Source organism: Vanellus vanellus, assembly GCF_965231255.1.
Source record: "Vanellus vanellus genome assembly, chromosome: Z".
Taxonomy (NCBI): domain Eukaryota; kingdom Metazoa; phylum Chordata; class Aves; order Charadriiformes; family Charadriidae; genus Vanellus; species Vanellus vanellus.
In genome coordinates, this window is record NC_138908.1 from 17,067,665 (window position 1) to 17,086,227 (window position 18,563).

The window sequence follows — 18,563 nt, forward strand, 5'->3', positions numbered from 1 at the left end:
AGACACCAACATAACATTCTTTAAAGAGGGGCAGACTAGTAGCTTATCTTAGGTAAACATACTGCCACATAGGAGAACAAACTACTTATATTTGTAAGGCCGTCAAGGGGACATATTACGAAAAAGTCTGAAAAAAAATCTAGGAAAAACTATGCAAATACCTTTGTCCTTGTGTACCCTCTGGTGGCTGTGCAAGGTTATGCTGGCCTCACAGTAACCAAGCAGGCAATTTCCTCACAGACAGAATCAGAGTGCTTACCTCTGCAAAAGTTCTCTTAAATAGACAAAGATGCACAAGATCCCGGTTCTGAGCAGGCACAAGCATGGATTATTTGAAGTGTTTAAGTTTACAAGCAATTCTGCCTTGTTAGCGTAATCCAATGAATCCAGGTTTTCCACTTAAAAAGCTCTAAAATATATCAAGCTATTCACACAGCAAACATTCAGGGCATGCGCCTGTGTTACTCTGCCATACATGCAGCCTGCATGCAAACATCAGTAAATTAATCTGAGTTATTAGTTCTCCAGAAGTCTTGTAAGGGTGAAAACAAACTGATACACAGGTTGCAGAGACCGCATAAGAGCCACTTATACATGAAACAGCAATGAACAGCTCAAGAGTATCGTGCAAGCATGCTTTAAACTAGAACAGACTGTTTTGCCTGTATGTGCTGAGGAAGTAGGTTACGTCAGGGACAAAAACTGTCATCCAGCATAAGAACACACTGCAAGCAAACAGCTAACATTTAATTTAGTACAGCTTAAACAAACATACAAGATTGTACGACAGACATTTAAAATAAACCACAAAAAACACCCCCCACATCCAAACCCTCCAATAAATAAAAGCAAAGGTCAGTACCCTAGTCAAGGCAGCAAGTCCACTACAAGACGGAAAAAAAAAAAAGTCCTCGGTAGGTTATGACTTAGTGAAAGGATATAACCTGCATCCTACTTTATTGATGGAACATGCAGATGGTGAAACAGGAAAATAACAGCAGCCAAAAGGAGAATATATAGAGTAGGTTTTTAGCACCTCATGTCTATTTCTTCATTAACTGAAAATACAATAGGTAGTTGCATTATTCAGCTAACAATGCTAGTCATTAAACAGTGCCAGAAGAAACACCTTGGCAACTGCTGAAGTGTTCACCTTCAACAAATCCCTACACAATTTGGGCAGGAGAAAAGTATTTCTGAGGCCTATCATTATGTTGTGTGACATAAATGAGGTACTTAGACTACCAACACGATGAAGGCACAAAGTGAAGTAATTAGATTATATACCAATACCTACATATTAATTATGAGAAAAAAATCAAAATACTGCCTTGAAATGACGTGAGATAATGTGTGTTCAAGATGAAGACTTCACAAAGAATAGAATGCACATAACAGATGTACAACATGTCAGAAGTAGACCGAATCCCAGGCTACATGTATAATAAACATCCCTTTTAATAAAAAGGAACTTTTATCTTCAGTACAGCATACAGACTGACAAAGCTGTTCAGTCCTCCAGACAACCATGAAACAGTTTCCCTTCAGATACGGTAACGGAGAACTCTGCAGCAAGAGAGCTGGCTCTACTCTATAGATGGTGGATGTGGATTTTTTTTTCTTTACCTCAGAAAAAAGCTACATGATCAGATAGCCTAGGTAGCTCTTCTTTTATGCTATTCATCTGCACCGTTTTTATAAATGTACAATCATAAGCAGAACTGCAAAAAATCCTTCTTTCTGTGTGTTTACAGGTTGGCTTTAAGAAAGTTAGTCCCTTTTCCATTTTTAAAGACAACACCTAAACAATTGTATTGCTTGTCATTCATCCCCATGCCTGGGTTTTACAATAATGCAGTACAAGCTTGCCATCACTTCCAAAACACTGCAAGAAAAAACACAAAACAAGAGCCATTAGCTTATTCATGAGCTAGCATATACAGAAAGTGAAACAAAAAAAAAAAAGCCCCCCCACTAGATAACTGCGTCATGGAATACTATTACTTATAACAAAGCTCTTCATCACAATGGGAAGCATGACAACATACTACATACGAAGGAATGCATTTCCAGAGACTATACAAAGTCATGTCTTTTTATATCATATTCATGCAGATCCGTGAATATCAACTACATTACATTAATTGCAAGATATTACCAGCATAGCTAGGGGCAGTAACAGATTTCAAGTGCCAGAAGTATACTGACAAGTTCTCCTAAACACATTTGGAAAGGATATTTAAGATTAAAGTCACCTCATAGAGGGTCCCAACTTCTTGGTCTGGAGATGGAGCAAAAGACTGGTTTACATATATGAACTGCAAGAAAAGAAAACAGAAGATGGAGATCTCCCATAGATCACATATAAGAAACATTCTGCAGCCAGAGGTGGATAAACCTGTCCTCTGTTCACCATTTGTTTTATAATCTTTACAGTCCACACCGAAATACCACAAATTAGTATTTTCACTTCAGTGTGGATGGGCAACATGACCTCCAGGAGTCACCTCTGACTGGCCAATGGGATCAAGCTAAAGCAAGCATGCTGACTGCCTTCTCCTGCAAACTGACCCATTAGTGTCCCATATAGCAGCACAAAGTGAACCCACTGGTTTAATTCTTGCTCTTACTCCAAGTACCCAAACCATTCACACTGCTGAATTCACTCAATTAGAACAGCTGTCACAGAAATTAGAATTATTTTGTTCTTTTTTAAAGTCATCTTTCTCACTTCCTGCTCCAAATGTATACATGCATATAGTAGCAAGTACATCATGTGGAAGAGGGCCTTGGGATCTGCAGTGTAAAATGGCAATGTGTAGTAGGGTATTAAGTGCCACTTCCAAAGAAGTGTTATATAATTCCTAGGGCTAAGTATAGCGTTAAGCCAAACTGGAAGACTCCAGGCTCCTATCTTTTTTTTTCCTGGGACAATGAGATGGCAGTTAATGAATTAAACTGTTGAGAATATCCATGAACAGTAAATACCTTAACTATTACCCTTCTTTGAAGTATTTAGCCCTGGGAAAAAGAAACCCTTCGTGATTTCCAGGTGAAAGAGATGGATAGTGAAACTGTTTATGCCGACATGCTTAAATAAGAGCCCCCAGACCAAGAACAGAGTGATTTCATCTACAATTTACCTACACATTTGAGTATTTTAATGAGTCTAGCTTAAACTTCATATCTTAAAACGAAACTTTTCAGCATATGAATGTTGTTTACTGCTAATTGCGAAATTAGTACAATCACTTCTAAATCTGTTCCAGCTCTTCCAATATTATCAGAAGACTACTTGTGCTTCATAGGAAGGAACACTGAAGGCAGTAATGTGCTGCTAAACTGCAAACATTTTCAAGCTACCCATTTTAAAAGACAAATCAGTCCTATGACAGTAATTAAACTGTTTGAGAAGTTCTGAATGAAACAGACAGATATTCAGGTCAACCCCAAATACTTTTTGATTTTCCCCCCAAATACTCTTTCTGCATACCTACAGTTACACTGTGCATATGAACCTTTCACTGAAATGCATTGCTGCACAACATACATGCAGCTTTGCACATCAGCATCAGACAAGAAGAAATGGAGGCATTGCAAAAAACCCAAAGGTTGGAGCTGAGCACCCAAGCACATCCAAACTGCACCACTGCAGCTCATCTCAACTTCACACTGTGATGTTGTCCTGGTTTCAGCTGAGAAAGTTAATTTTCTTTCTAGTGTTTGCTGTGAAAGGAATGTCAATAATACATATCGTTTTTTGCTGTTGCTAAGTGATGTTTACACCATTCAAGGACTTTTTTCAGCTTCCCATAGAAGCATAGACAGTAGGATGGAATGGCCAATGAAATATTCCAGACCATAGACGTTACACTCAGTACATAAATGGGGGTTAGCATGGGGTGGGGTGGGGAAGGGAGTCCGAGATCACTGCTCAGGATGGTGCCAATTGACCAGGTAGCGAGAGTAACCTGTGTCATTATTATTTTTTCCTTTTCAGTTATTGCTTTTATTAAACTGCCTTCATCTTAACCCATAAGGGTTTTTTTTCTCCCTTTCCCCTCCTTCCCCCGCCCATTCTTCCTTTCCCCTTCCCTTCTCAGGGGGCTGGGGAGAAAGGAGGCTGTGAGCAAGCAGCTGTGTGGTTCTAGTTGCCGTCTGAGGTTAAACCACAACAGTTGCGTACTTTGAAGGGTTTTACTGGTGCCTCTACACCAAGTTTCCTGCTAAAACCCATAGCCTAGATACAGATAGTCCCCCAGCAAGGTGTGACAGCTTGGACCCTGGGCCACCGGAGCTCCCTGCCATAGCTGGCTCCCGGCCTCCCCCGTGAGGCACAGGGCACGCTGGGGCGCCAGGTACGCCTGCCCCTACCAGCTGCTCGGAGGCCATCAGCTTGAGGAACTTCTTGATGAAGTCAACGAGGCCCTGGATGGTCCGGGTCCGCTCCACGGCCCACTTCTTCGTCTTCATGATGGGAGTGTCGCCCACGGCCTTCAGCAGGATGTCAACTGCGAGGGAAGGGCGAAAGTTAACGCCGTCGGCCGCCGACCCGCGCCCATCCCCCTTCCCCCCACCATCTCATTAGCCGGAATCGCCTGCTCCCATCGTCGATTGGCCAGCGCACCCGCCTGTCACCGCACCCGCCCGCCCCGACGGTGGCTTCTCGCGCCATTACTTTTCTTCTTCGTGTCGCCGGCGGGCTCCTCGGTGCCCGGCGAGCCGGCCGGAGGGGGGGCTGAGTCAGCAGCCCCTGCTGCAGCTCCCCCTTCCGGGGCTTCCTCCCCGCCCTCGCTTCGGCCCTCGCTCTGAGGCGAGGCAAGCGGCTGCTCCTCCGCTTCCGCCATGCTGCGCCCCAGCCGACGGAAGTGACGCCACGGTGACGCCGCTCCGCCAGGCGTTTTACCCCTTGCGGGGCACCTCCTTCCTGTCAGGTGACGGGGAGGGGCGCGTCACGTGCCCGCGGGAGCCGTTCCGCCGCTAACGGCTGCGCATCACCGGCGACGCGGTGCGCGCGACCGGTTGCCGCCGCCCCGAGAGCGGGAGGGGGGAGGGAGGGGAGGGGAGGGGGAAGGGCGGAGAGGAGGAAGAGGAGGAGCGCAACGCAGCGAGCCCGGCGGCCGCCGCCGCCCCCCGCCCCACCATGATCAAAGCCATCCTCATCTTCAACAACCACGGCAAGCCGCGGCTCTCCAAGTTCTACCAGCGCTATGTACGGGCGGTCCGGGGGTGGGGACGGAGGGCGGGCGGCCTCCTGAGGCGGCGGGGGTTTCCTCAGGGCCGGCGGTTCGGTGTGAGGTAGCGGGGGGGGGGGTGGGGGGGAAGGGAAGCGGGGAGGAGGGGAGCAGCCGCCGGCCCGGTCCTGCCCCGGCGCCTCCGCTGCTCTGGGCTTGGGTCGGGAAGATGGAGGGTGCTGAGATCTTGTAAGAGCCGTCGGCGAGGAAAATGGGATTTCGGAGAAAGCCGTTTTCCCAGCCGGGTTGATTTTCACTGGAAAGTGTCCTTTAGCAGGGCTGAAGGTGAAGGAGGGGGGTCTCGTCCAACGGCAGGGTCGGTTCGCTGAGCTGCCTTGTGGAAGCGCTGCTCCGAGCTCTGCCGTGCTTTTTTAGCCTGGCTTTCGGCGTCTTTGATTGATATAGTGCTGCCTGTCTCCGTGGCAGAGGTGTTGGAGTTGGGAAGATGAGTTTTGTGGGACTTACAGGTTCAATAAGCAGGGGCTTTTCTGTTGGAAACTTTCAGAGTACTGTGAAAATACAATTGACGTGAAAAAGAAATGTACTGAAATAGAATAGTATATTCTTTTACGTGGGAGAAGGCAAGTAGCAAAGCAGCTCTGAAAATGCAGCACAAACACTTAATCTGGATGAAAAGAAAGTGCAACCACAGGGAATTAAGAAACAATGTGGAAACAGTTGGTTTAAGTCAAGGATGAGAGATTTTAAGGTAATGTTTTGATCATTTACTGTGTTTTCTAGCAATTAGTCTAAGCTCTGCTTGGGCAGACCTTGGGCATTAAAACACAAGAAAACAACTGATGCTTCCCAGAATTATGTAAACAAAATATTCTTTTTCATTAGTGCTATTACTTGGATTTGAGGGTGCTCACTTGCAATTTTGGCTGTTACAGAAGTCATATTGGAAGGGATGTATCTTACTTCTACATCTCAGAGGAGAAATGATGATTGTGACACTTCAGTTTGCAGTGTCAGGCTTTTAATTAAAAGACTGTAACTGATACAGGTTGTTGCTATGGATGACTGAATTTGATCCCTTCTCCTTAGGAAAGCAATACTGGGAAATTCTAATGTATGTCAGCCCCTTTTTTTCTTTCTCGCCAAGTCTGGGTTACCAAGCAGACGTCTTTCGCTTACCATTTCTAATTTAAAAATGAAAATGGAATATTCTCACCTACATATATTGATGAGCATTCCCCTTGTGTGCATCCCCACTCTGCTCTTGATAATTTCCATTGCAGAGCTATAGTAACTTACTAAAGAAGTTTTTTTTTTTCTTTTCTTTTTTTTTTTTCCTGCTGGTGTGAAGGTAAAGATTAAATAAGTAGATGAAAGACTTTGGAAAGGTATACAAAACTTGCATTAATGTGAAATAGTTAACTTCCATTCTCATTTTCCGTTCAAACGTAATTATCTTTTTGTGTGTGACTTCAATAATGTTTATTTATGGACTTTTTGAAACTTATGCATACTTTAATTTCGATTGAACCAGTAGTGGAGGCAAATCTCATGGATTTTTCTACAAGTGGAAGCATTTCCTGCTTTCTAGAGAAATTAATTTCTTTAGATTGGTGAAAGAGGTATTTGTTTGCTTTATGATACCAAACCATATAAAATGTGTGTAACTTTTTTCCCTGGTATGTATGAAAATTGAAAGAATTTCTGCTGAATAAAATGAGTTTAATAATCTTCTGCAATTAGGTAGAAGAATAATAATTCATGGCAATTAAATAGGAAGACACATGCGCCATGGTTTTATGTTTCCGATATAGAGCTGTGGCCATAATTTCAAAGTTAAAAATAAGTTTCTGAACAACTTTGTGATAAGGGCAGATTCTCAAAGTAAAAGTTATTTTAAATACTCAGTATCTGAGTTTCTTAAGGAAAAAAGACACATTGACTCTTTCTTGCTACTGTAGAAAATATCACGGAAGTAACTGAGATAACTGCAGCAGAGTAAGGCAGGCACAATTTAAGGAATGCAAACTATAGAAGCAGAGGAACCTGCACTTTCTTGTTCTGTGTTGTATGGAGTAATTTACTTTTGCTGGAGTTGTTTGCTGATGTCTTTGTGGATTCTAGAGGTTTTTTGTAAAATAACACATGAATTTAAGGTGATGAATGCGAACCACACAGATTAAAGGCTTTGTTTGCTTAGCAGTCATGCAGGATACTGCATGGTTCTAGCTGAAATCACTTTTAAGATACATGTGCCAGTTTTGCTTAGAGCTTTTTTTCATGTAATGGCTTAAAATGCTGACTTAAGTGCTTAAGCAGGGCTGGGGGCTTTCTATGTTTGATAATTTTAGGGTTCTTGCTATAAAACAAATGCAGGATTTTAGGAATTCTGTCTATTTTTTTTAATTATGAAAGTACAGGCTTGTTAAAAACGCTACTCTTGCAGAAGGGTAGCAAAGTAAGTGTGCAGGAATGATGGAATCACCGTGGGGACTCCAGAAGAGTGAAGCGCATTCAGACTTGGAAGTGATGTTTGTGATCTGCTAGAAGGAAAGTTATGGCTGAAGAGAAGCTGTTGCTCATGATGCCATTGTATTTTAAGCTATTTCTGAAAGAGTTATGTATTGTGGGATTTTTAGCTTCCTCACCCACTTCAAGCTTTTGACACTATGTTTTCCACCTGTTCATGGGTGTAAGTAGTTTCAAAGCACATCTGTAGCTGTTCAGACTACAGTGGAGATACAAAGAATTCAGAATACTTGAGAAGACTTCATGTTTACTTGAAACGATTTTTAAATTATTTTTTTTTTAGGAGTTTCTTAAAATGAATCACTTTTTTCACAGTTGTTTCTCAGTAATGTATTAATCTGCAACTTAACTTGTAAAAATGTCTTTTTGTGTTGAAATGACAAAAAAATGCAGCTTGTTAATTGGCAGATTTAAAGCTTCAGAAATAAATAGTTTGAGGGTGCTGATATACTTTATCTTCTATTTATTAGCTTTGTGTGCTGTGCATTGTTAATTAATCCATTTGAGCTTGATAGCAAAATATGTTTTCTTTCATAGAGTGAAGATACACAGCAACAAATTATCAGAGAAACTTTCCATTTAGTATCAAAACGTGATGAAAATGTCTGTAATTTCCTAGAAGGAGGATTGTAAGTATCAGATTTGAAATAAATGCCCAGTACTTCTTAGCTAGCAAATGTTATTACTGCCGATTGTAATATAACTGTTTTTACAGTAATGTAAATGCCATGTCACTTGAGATATTTTAATACAGAAAGAATAGTATCATGATACACCAGGTATACATATTCTTTACAAATTGAAGCGTACATATATATATCAAAATGAGTTAGTCAATAAAACTAATTTTTTTCTAGTACTGTAACACAGTAGCACATCTAGTGCTATAATTGTTTCAGACAAATATGGGGAAGAAACAGGCAGATCATACCTAACCAGTTGCCCTATAATCAAGCTAAAGATTTCTGGCCTCATTTGAGGAGGCATTGGCATTTGCCATAAGCTTTGAGAAAATTAAAATATTTTGTAGCTGGTGCTTTGGCTTGAACTCCTAAAAATTGAGTGGACGGTCTCTGATAGTAGGGTTCCTTGGCCTTTTTATCAGGGTTCGGGCTTGCTATATAAAGTAGGAAGAAAAAAATAAGTTTTAAATGTGCAATTTCACATGCAATTTCAACCAAGGTGTTTTAATAATATAGGTAAAGCAAGGCAGGAGGAAAGCCAGACTTACATCTCTCTCTAGATTCTTTCTTGAATCAGCTTGGTTGTTTTCTTTTAATGTGATCTTGCCTTAGGTAAACAGAAGAAATTCTGAAATGGAAAAGTGTTTTATTCTGAGATATTAGTCATCAAGGGTAAATAGTGACGAAGCCACCTTCTTGGGAAAGGAGTTTTATAGTTGATGGAGTAAGCTCATGATCTTCAGTCTAAACATAGAGATTGTAATACCCTGTTAAATACAGTAATTACGGAAATTCCTGATTATTGAAAGTTAGTATGTTAATGCCTACACTTTCTGTGCGGAGTCAGTTAAATGCTTAGCTGTACCATGCCAGCTGTGACATCTTTTTCCTGATCAAGATGATTCCCTGTTTTTTTTTATTATTTTTTTTTAAACTAAAATTGTTCTTTTCCAGCTACTCAACTGGTGATTCTATGGTTAGGTTCTTGGATATGATTTCAAGCTGTAAGCGCACTGGCTTGAATTCTGTAAGTGAAAGACAAGCTGTTTGGAGCCTTTTAAAAAAATCACAGCTGTGCAACAAAAAGAAACTAAGACGGAGGACATAGTTCTGGCTTTCTTCCTACTGCTCAATTCTGCTCAATTCTGGAGTTACTATTTCAGTATATTTTTTCAGCATTTTTTTTTTTTTTCAGGACAGAGATGACTTTATGGTTTGTAGTTTACCCAAAGGCCTCAATAGTTTATATATACTAACTCTATGAAGTATTTTAAAGAATTGAGTAAATAAAGCACAAATGAGGAAACTTAAATTGCTGTTTCTTTCCAGTTTCACATTTCTTTGTATCATTTTTGTCTGATTCTTCTTAAAGTTGTTCCTGCTCTTGAGGAACAAAGGGCTCCCTCTCCCTCCCTCCCTCCACCCAAGCATTAATGCAAGGCAATGTGTTTAAGCAGAAGTGACCTAAAATATTCTCGTTCTTTTTATTTATTTATGTATTCTCTCCCTATATTAAAGATAGAAAGTAAAGGGATGAGTTATGATACAGTAAACGTGATTCAGTTCTGGTACAGAATTAAGGTAGAATTACGATGTTCGTAGCTGTGTAGGTTCAGGCTACAAGATATTTTCATTTCTGTTTGAGTGGACCTCCTACTGCTCAAAGCAAAGATCAATGATCTGAAGAATGTACCTTTTTATGATTTATGTGCTTTCTTTGGGAAGGCTATAACAGAAGAGTGGAAGGAAATGTTTAGACCTCTTCTTGTTCAGTAACTTGATGATTAGTGAGTCCATAAAAATTTAATTGCTTCTGTGACTTTAACATTACATCACAAACTATTGGTTGTCATACAGCCTTATTTCTCAAGATGTCAAACATTTTGTAGCACAGGAGTGTTACATGGTTATTAAGTGGACCACAAACCCGATTTAAGGCTGCTTCTATAATCCAAATGCCAGTCTGCATTATAGCTTTCTTTTTCAGCTGATGCTCCTCTGAGAAGGGCAGGGAAGGATTCACAGGCATACTCTGTTAATCTGTAAAGCAGATTAATCTCTGTACAGTGCCCATTAGTGTGTAATGGAAGTGCATTTAATACCTGTTTTTTGATGAAACTGTGTGATCTGTTTGGATTGGTTCTAATAGAAAGGTTCATATGTTGATGTAATTATTATCCATATGGATAACAATGACTGTGCTTGTGTGGTAAATGTAACTTGGGCTGGTTGGGTACTTAGTATTCTTCTGTTGTAATTGTATCACAGTATAAAAGTTGTGATCTAGTTGGGTTTGGGAGCACTCCAGACAGCCATTAACAATAGGCCTTCTATTAACTGAAATAACTGTGGGGATTTGCCCAGGTTATCCTGAGATGCTAACTAAGCTTTCCTGTTTTCTTTCCTGTTTAGATTAATAGGTGGATCTGATAACAAACTAATTTACCGACACTATGCCACCTTGTATTTTGTCTTCTGTGTTGATTCTTCAGAAAGTGAGCTTGGCATTTTAGACCTCATACAAGTAAGTATTTTTTGCTGTTCTGTTTTTTTAATAAGTGGAATTATACTCCTAAGTACCGTAAAACTTCAATATTTAGCTGTGTCTTTTTCTGTAGTATTTGAAAGTGAAGGTGACTTTCATACTGTGAAAACACCTGAAGTGCTGAGTATTGCTTTTAGATCGTTTGCAGTTTTCTGGACTGTCTTTGAAAAAGTTGTTTCCCAAGTTGATGAGAAAGTAAGGAAAGAGTTTGTTTGGAACCTACGGAACAATCAGCAGCTTTGTTTTGTTTTGTTTTTTCTGCAACTTTTCAAGGCCCTCTTTTGGCTGCAGGTAAAAGTGGTGTGGTTCAAACATTTGGTAGACAAGTTTAGAGTATGAGAACCTTGATACATAAAGCTCTGTGTGGGTGTATACACACAGACACACACACACACACATATATGTATTCACTACAAATATATAATGGATTAACACATCCCAAACCTATTTGGATGAAACTTCCCTTGTGCTTTATGAGCTTTTGGTCAGATATACCTTAGTAAATGAGTGCAAATTGTGCCCTAGGCATGTGTTCGGCACCAAGGTGGGTGGGTGGGGAGCAGTGAGGAGAAAGATAGCCCGTATAGGTTCTTTCTGGATCTCAATAAGAAAGGCATGACAACAAAATGGCTTAGTAAGGGAACAATTTAATAAAACAGAATAAAAGGAGGAATACAGACAGTAAAAATCTTACACCGCTTCAGATGCTGGGCATCCCGTGTTCATGCAGCATCTGATGGAGCCCAGGTGGATTTTCCCATGGTGCGCTGTGCAGAGCAGATCCTATCCACGCAGAATAGCACTCTGATTTTTTGATCTTTGAGCTATTATAGGATTTCCTCACAAGAAAACACTATTCCTAAAGGATGTTCTCATGAGAACTTGCTGTGCTTTGAGGTACAGGCAAGGCTATGAAGGTGGCGTGATCACCAGGACCAAGTGGGAGCTGCCTGCAGGCCCCTCTGTTACAGTGAGATGGTTGAGTTTATCCTGCAGCCAAGGAATTTGTGCAGCAGAGCACAGGCCTGTGCCTATTCAGGTCAAGTGTTACCTGGATCACTAACTCCTAAACATGCAACGATGTCTTGGTCAGGATCAATACATTCCGCTCCTTGATACACCTACAGTTTAACTTTCCCAAAGACATTATAAGTTATAGTTTATATTAATAAGATATAGGCTTCTCAAGCCCAGTAGAGCAAACATGGCCTTTTCAAGATCACTGACTCCTCAAATACAATGTCTTCTGCAAGGCTCCCAGTACAGCATGTATGTTTTAAACTGTTAAATATGGCTGTATCAAATCAGCAAAAAAAATCATGTCTGGTGATATGAACACTCTTATGTCGAAAGAACTCTGATTACACCAGTGATTTTTCAACTTAAAATTTGCACATGAACATTTTCACTGATGATTGTAAGTGTAGTCAGATGTGGCAAAAAATAGTTTCATACCATGCAGCAGTGTATGTCATTACATAAAATGGGTCTCATATATATATATGTATGATTCACTTGCTGTTAAGCCTTTCAAAAGCTTGCACATCAAGAGAATTGATTTATTAGATAAGTAAAATCTGTGGTATACTGAGTCACAGGACTGTATGTATTGATTATTTCACTGCAGAAAGCACCGTGAGACCTAAGGTCTGCAGGGAAATGTGGAGGCCTTTTCTTGGAGCTGAATAGCTTCTCATAGTTGCCTGTTAGCGTTCAGAACAGCTCTTCAGGATTCAGTGCTCTTCTGGACAGTAGGTCCAAATTGGCTGTGTGGGTAGCATGAAAGAAACTCTTTTTCTATATTCTTACATCATCTTTGGTCATAGAAACATTCTGCCATAGCTGAACAGTGCAAGCTACTGGGTGAGGTACACAATAGCCTTACCTGTTCTTAGCCATTTGTTGTACAGAGTTGCGTAATTGCTTGTTGCTTAGTGTGTCTTCTTACTTGGAACTGCTAAAATATTTATGAACTGAGAAAAGAAGCATGTTAAGTTTCATGAGACTTAGGGATGTTTTTCAGATAAAGTGGATATTATAAACTTATGTTTAGTCGGATAGTGAGGATAGGAAAGACTATCTAGGTCAATCAGTCTGATCTGTTATATTTTGTGGGGCCACTATGCAAGTTCAACTAAGATTTTATTCATAATGGTATATTAAAAATGTCACAACAGTACTTTGGTTATTTCAAGTTACGCAGTGTAACCTAAATTTTACTTTAAGGTCTTGAAGGAAATTGCTTGAGCTTACTACTATCTATATTTGTATAGCCCTCAAACTCTCTGAATTAGGGAGACCTTAAACTTTTCTCTAAATTGTGTTGCTTCTTGTGCCATAAGTACTTTGATGGATTTCAGTCTGTCTGTGTTTATATTTCATGTCTTTTCTATTGTGCCCTGGTGTTTAAGGACATGCCAGTATAATTACTTGAAGAAAGCAGAAATAATAGAAATGCCATTTCTATTTATAGAAATGCTTTGCTTTTTTCTGGCCTGTATGATGTTGTTTATAAATTCCCTACCTATGGCAGGGGGGTTGGAACCCAATGATCTTCAAGGTCCCTTCCAACCTAAACCATTCTATGATAAATACAGTCTCACCACAGTACCTGCAGCTTTTTTAATATTCCCATTTCTCTAGATCATTGTAATTCAACCATTTGATTATAGTACAAAGTATACGGAGATTAATTAAGCATTTTTAATTTCCAGTTTGGCTGGCTCACAAAAAGGATCTATTTAATCCTCTTAGCAATAGCAATCAGAATTAAATATATTTTACACTGGAAAAGCACCCTCAGAGAGTTTATTATTACATCTCAACCCCACCTGCAACATACTGGGAATATATACACATACACATCTACTCAAGCAAATAAGCTTTGTATGTTTTTTGTTGAGAGATGTTGAACCATTTTCATACATCTTTGTTTACTATAGTTCAGAGACAACACACGTAAGAGTAAATCATCTTGAGTTTGTTATGAATCATACTGAGCATATCCTTATGAATATACAGAATTGTTTAAATAAGTAGCTATGTAGAGGGGCAGTTTATGATTTCATGAAAGTAAACTGGTGAAATGTATCTGGAACTCAGTCTAGCGCTTGCGAGTTTTCTGTCTTGTAAACTGAATACATCTATAGTACATTAGATTACATATGTCAGTCTGCAGTTCTTTACAGCATAAAGGTTTTGTTGTAATACTTAAGATCCTTCTGTGAAGGCCACATATCACCATTAGGTCAGAGCTGTTTCACAGGTGAGTCTTTTAGGCTCAGGCTTAATGAATGCACTGTGTGTGTTACAAATCGTAGACTCTGCCTCAGATTTTATACTGTGTTCCAACTAGATGTGTTTGAATACCTCAGGCAAATTCATGCTGTTTTGTTTTTTTTTTTTTTTTATTTTCTTCCTCTATTTTAATACAAACACAAGATTCTGTTTATTGTTTTTGATTAATTGGATGGAAGGTAGGTCAGCATCTGTGCTATTCTTGGTAGGTTTTGCAGTCTTTTGGACTCAGTGTAAATTCTGTGATGAGTTGCAGCTATTTCAGACTCTTCTCGTTAGCCTGTGAAGTGTAAGGTTATAGCGCATGGAAATAAAGTACATACATAAGAAAATATAACTAGTTGTAGACTGCCATGAGGAAAAATTGAGTGACATTGACAATGGTACCTAACTATCTTAGGGACATAAAAGCCTATGTCAACTCTAAGCATTTTTGAGGATTTTAGCCCATTGCTATACTTCCAAGATACGTTGGCTCAGTAAGCAGCTAAATCTGTGAGATGAGTCTTCCATGAAAAGTTGTATATAGCCTTGCAAGGTAATGTTGTTCAGTGAAATGCAGTGTGGTTCACAAAAGATCTTTTTCTCAGTTATTAAAGATGAATCATCCTGGGAGAGGCATAGTACTTGGATACCTGTTTTGGCAGAAAAATCCCTAACTAGTTCTAAGTTAACACTGTTAGTTTAGTTTGGAGTTGGATGGAAAGTAAAGGGAAGGAATTAAGAACAAAACCAACATTTTGACCCCAAAAGCATTATTGGTAATGCATTAAGCCTATTGCTAGGTCTGTTTGAAAGACCTAATAGACTTCTTCTTTGACTAATCAGCAGGACTTGTACAGTCTTTCCCTTACTCTGTAATCTTGGCGTTCTCTGTATAAGCTGTGAGTAGTTCTAAAAAACAAATTATTGAAAGAAAACTGGGATATCAGTGTAAGCATAGGAAAACACAGCGGCCATGCCAATTGAATTAGAAAGGCTGTAGAAACACTAGTTGATTTCAGATGCTTGCAGTAATATGTGAATGATGACTTATTAAGGGTCACTTGTAAAGTAGAAGAGAAACCAGTCTTTTTTATGGAGAGAACTGGCTATACAATCAGACTATTATGTTCTAGTTGGAGACTCAAGTAGCATTTGAACAGTCAAAAGCGGCAAAGGAGAGGACTCTCCATGGGCAGATTGAATTAATTCTGTCTTAAGGTTTGTTATTGCTGTTTAGCCGAGGAAGGAGGATGGGAAATTCTTGATATGAGTTACTCTTGTTCTTCTTACTTAAGTTTTTGTACCTTCTTTTGTTAGTATTTGACATTATCTAGCATCAGATGCCTTTAATTGATTAGGTGTTCTGATTTTTCTGCTAGCCTTGTGTCTTGGTTTAGGCCAAATCGGCTACTGGGGACCTGGGGGACCGCAGATGGGACTGACAGATGCTCCCCTCTACCCCTCTTCAAAGAGAGAGGCAGAGGAGGAAAAAGAGACTTATGAGTTTAGAAGAAACTAAACTACTTTAATGAAATATTAATAATAAAATAAAAAGAAATAATGAAAAATATACAAAACCATATCAAGCTCCCGAGATGACAATCACATCACCGGCTGGCACTGGGGCAGTCCCAGGCTGGACTCAGTGACGGACGGGAACTGGATTCCAGATCTGGGTTCAGGATCGGGATCACAGGCAGATGAACAGAGTCCTCCTCAGACGTCAGCCATTGAAGGAAGAGCGCTGACCCTTTGATCCCTCAGCTTTTATACCGAGCATGAGGCAGATGGGATGGAATACCCTGTTGGTCAGTTTTGGGTCACCTGTCCTGTCCGCTTCTCCCTGCAGGTGGGACCCTACTATGCTTTTCCGCTTCTGACCCTCCAACGGGGCAAATAACAAAGTTGGTCGGCCTTGGGGGTTATAGCAATAAGTACAAGCAGGAGCCTCTCTGCGTACCATGCCTGGGCATCAGCTGTAAACAATTGGCCTTATCACTCTGAGAGAGTGAACACTGTCGGCACAACATGCAGTTAATTTTAGTAGTTAAAAGAGGCCCAGCTAAGAAGCGAAGTTACTGAACAAAATTGGTTCTGTTTTACCTCAAACCAAGACACCTTGTTATCTTCCCAATATTAATGTATGTCTTATTCTTTTGTTGTCTTATTTGCGTAATTAAAAAATGAACCCTTCATGGTAAAAGTGGTGTTTTGACATATTAGGAGAGTGGGGAGCTTCTGGCTTGTATATATCCAATAACAATATGGTATTTTGATTCATATACTTTATTCTTCAGGTGTGGATCTGGCTTTATTAAAGCATATTTACTACAAAATAAAGGGGTGTGAGGTTTCCTTTTTTTTTTCTGCTTACTTGCGTGGAGATGTGCATGGGTTTTTCTTTAAACTGTAAAAGATTATGATTTAAAAAAAGAAGCACAAGGGGGAGCTAGTAATTCATTGTACATGCATCCTTGTTTTCCTGCTATTTGACTCATTTATTTATGTTTCTTTTCCAATAGCATCACAAAGTGCTTGAACTTACGTATGGGGGGTGAGCTGGTGGGTATGTCCTGAAACAATTGGTGTGTTTTCTTTTCTGGTTATTTTGATCTACTGGTCTGCAGCATCTGAAGTAATGACTGAAGGGCTTACATTCTAGCACTGCTTGCTATAGTGTGCAATTCATTTGACTCTCAACTAAAGTTATGATGAAAGTGGCTCTAATTTTATTTACCATATTGATTGTTTGAAAGCATCTTAAAGTAGGTCAAGGAATGTTAGTGCAAAAAGCTGTCCTACCTTGTAGACTAAGACCAGTTATTCGTAACAGATGTATACTTTGACAGTGCTGGTGTTACTCTGAGTGAACTCTCCGTCACGAACAGAAGATTGAGCAAGTTTCCAACGTTTCCATGAGAAATCCTTAGCCAGTGAAAAATCTCTCTGAAGAATATTCAGTCCCAGCTGATTTCCCTTAGATTAAAAAATGTTTGTGTCCATTACTGGTCATTCATTGCAGGCAGAGGTCTGTGAGTTTGTACAGTGTGTGGTATTGTCACTATGTAATGGGTAAAGGTTTAAAAGTAACTATTGTAACTATGAATCAAGTGTTGTAGGAGAAGCCCAAGTTACTGAAAGAAGGTCACAAAAATTAAACTTCTGTGTTACCAGTGTGTGGGTGTACGTGCTGCTACTAAATACATGTGTCTGTGGGGCCCTTTTTTGAGGAATTTTGAGTTGTTTGTTTTTAACATGTTCCTTTGTTTTCCAAGGAACTAGTGGATGTCAAAGTCAGAGTATGTAAATTCACAGGCAAACTTGGTGATGTATATGAGGAACATTTTCTTTTCTGTCTGTCCTGGTTTCAAATAGTGTCAAATTGTTAGCTCTTGTAATTCAAACCTTTGGATAAAGGTTACGTTTACACTCTGTTTCCTATCTTCTTCCTGCAGCTAATACCAAACAGCACTGTCCTTGTAACCACATTCTTCTAAGGTACAAGGAAAGTAAGAGAAGTTCTCTGGTCATTTGTCTTGCTGGACATAGTTGTGAACTATGTAGTTTGTTCTGCTTAATATATAAATTTTTTTTGTTTGCTCGCCTCCCTTCTTTATAGAAGGCTGATACTATCACAACAAATTAACAACTAATTGAAGAAAAAAATAAAAATATCTGCTTCGCTTAGCTTCAGTATAATTTAACATAAGCATATTTATTTACTTAGTTAACTGTTGTCAGTGAATTTTACTATCTGGAGTCTGCCTGTGAAAATGCTCTGTGTTTCTAGTTTAAGTTATGAATTGATATTTTGGTATTAAAGAATAATCCTTGTTCTAAATGCATAGAATGTCACTTAGATGTAGTTTGGCTTTAAAATGGAGATTGGTAAGACTAGTAATAGCAACAGCAGAGTGTGATCCTCTTTTTTTTTTTTTTTTATAGTGTAAGCAGGATCTGAGACCGGGAACTCAGATGTAAAAGTAATCTTTCTTGATGTGCAAGGTAGACAACTGGAAATGGCTAATGTCAAGTAGACCTGTTTCACTGGGTCTGTAGACATAAATATGTATCTATAGAAGCAGGCCTTTTATCCACTTTATTTTTGTTAGCGGAGCATGGTTTCTCATTACTATTTCTCTGTGCCTAGGCAGTTTGAAATCTGGTTCCTCTCAAAGACTAAGATGGGATTAATAAACCATGTTGAAAGGAGAGAATCAAAACCAGGTGTTTAACTTCTTCTGTATTGCTGTTTTAGGGTTTGAGTTTAGAGTTGAAAAAAAAAATTACTTACACAGACAACTTAATAAATAATATTAAATGCATGTTTGA

The 18,563-nt window shown here is 39.6% G+C and overlaps 3 protein-coding genes across 4 annotated transcripts in view; 1 reads left to right on the top strand and 2 right to left on the bottom strand.

The window, feature by feature from the left end:
- The window catches only part of GTF2H2 (general transcription factor IIH subunit 2), a 213,682-nt gene that overhangs the window by 193,941 nt on the left and 1,178 nt on the right, over positions 1–18,563 (bottom strand). The window lies entirely within an intron of this gene.
- Positions 927–4,863, bottom strand: ATG12 (autophagy related 12). Its single transcript, XM_082497175.1, has 4 exons — positions 4,679–4,863; positions 4,375–4,511; positions 2,256–2,318; positions 927–1,885 (listed from the first exon to the last, which is right to left on the bottom strand). Exons 1-4 carry the CDS (start codon positions 4,845–4,847, stop codon positions 1,826–1,828), a joined length of 429 nt encoding a protein of 142 aa, XP_082353301.1. The 5' UTR covers positions 4,848–4,863; the 3' UTR covers positions 927–1,825.
- Positions 5,088–18,563, top strand: part of AP3S1 (adaptor related protein complex 3 subunit sigma 1) — a 36,634-nt gene continuing 23,158 nt past the window's right edge. The window contains exons 1-3 of one of the 2 annotated variants that reach the window (XM_082497769.1): positions 5,088–5,212; positions 8,259–8,350; positions 10,817–10,928. In XM_082497769.1, the coding sequence (XP_082353895.1) occupies positions 5,144–5,212; positions 8,259–8,350; positions 10,817–10,928 (273 nt within the window). In that variant the 5' untranslated portion in view covers positions 5,088–5,143. Of the gene's footprint in view, positions 5,213–5,899; positions 5,944–8,258; positions 8,351–10,816; positions 10,929–18,563 lie in introns of those variants that run through there. The other variant, XM_082497770.1, reaches the window with a different exon arrangement.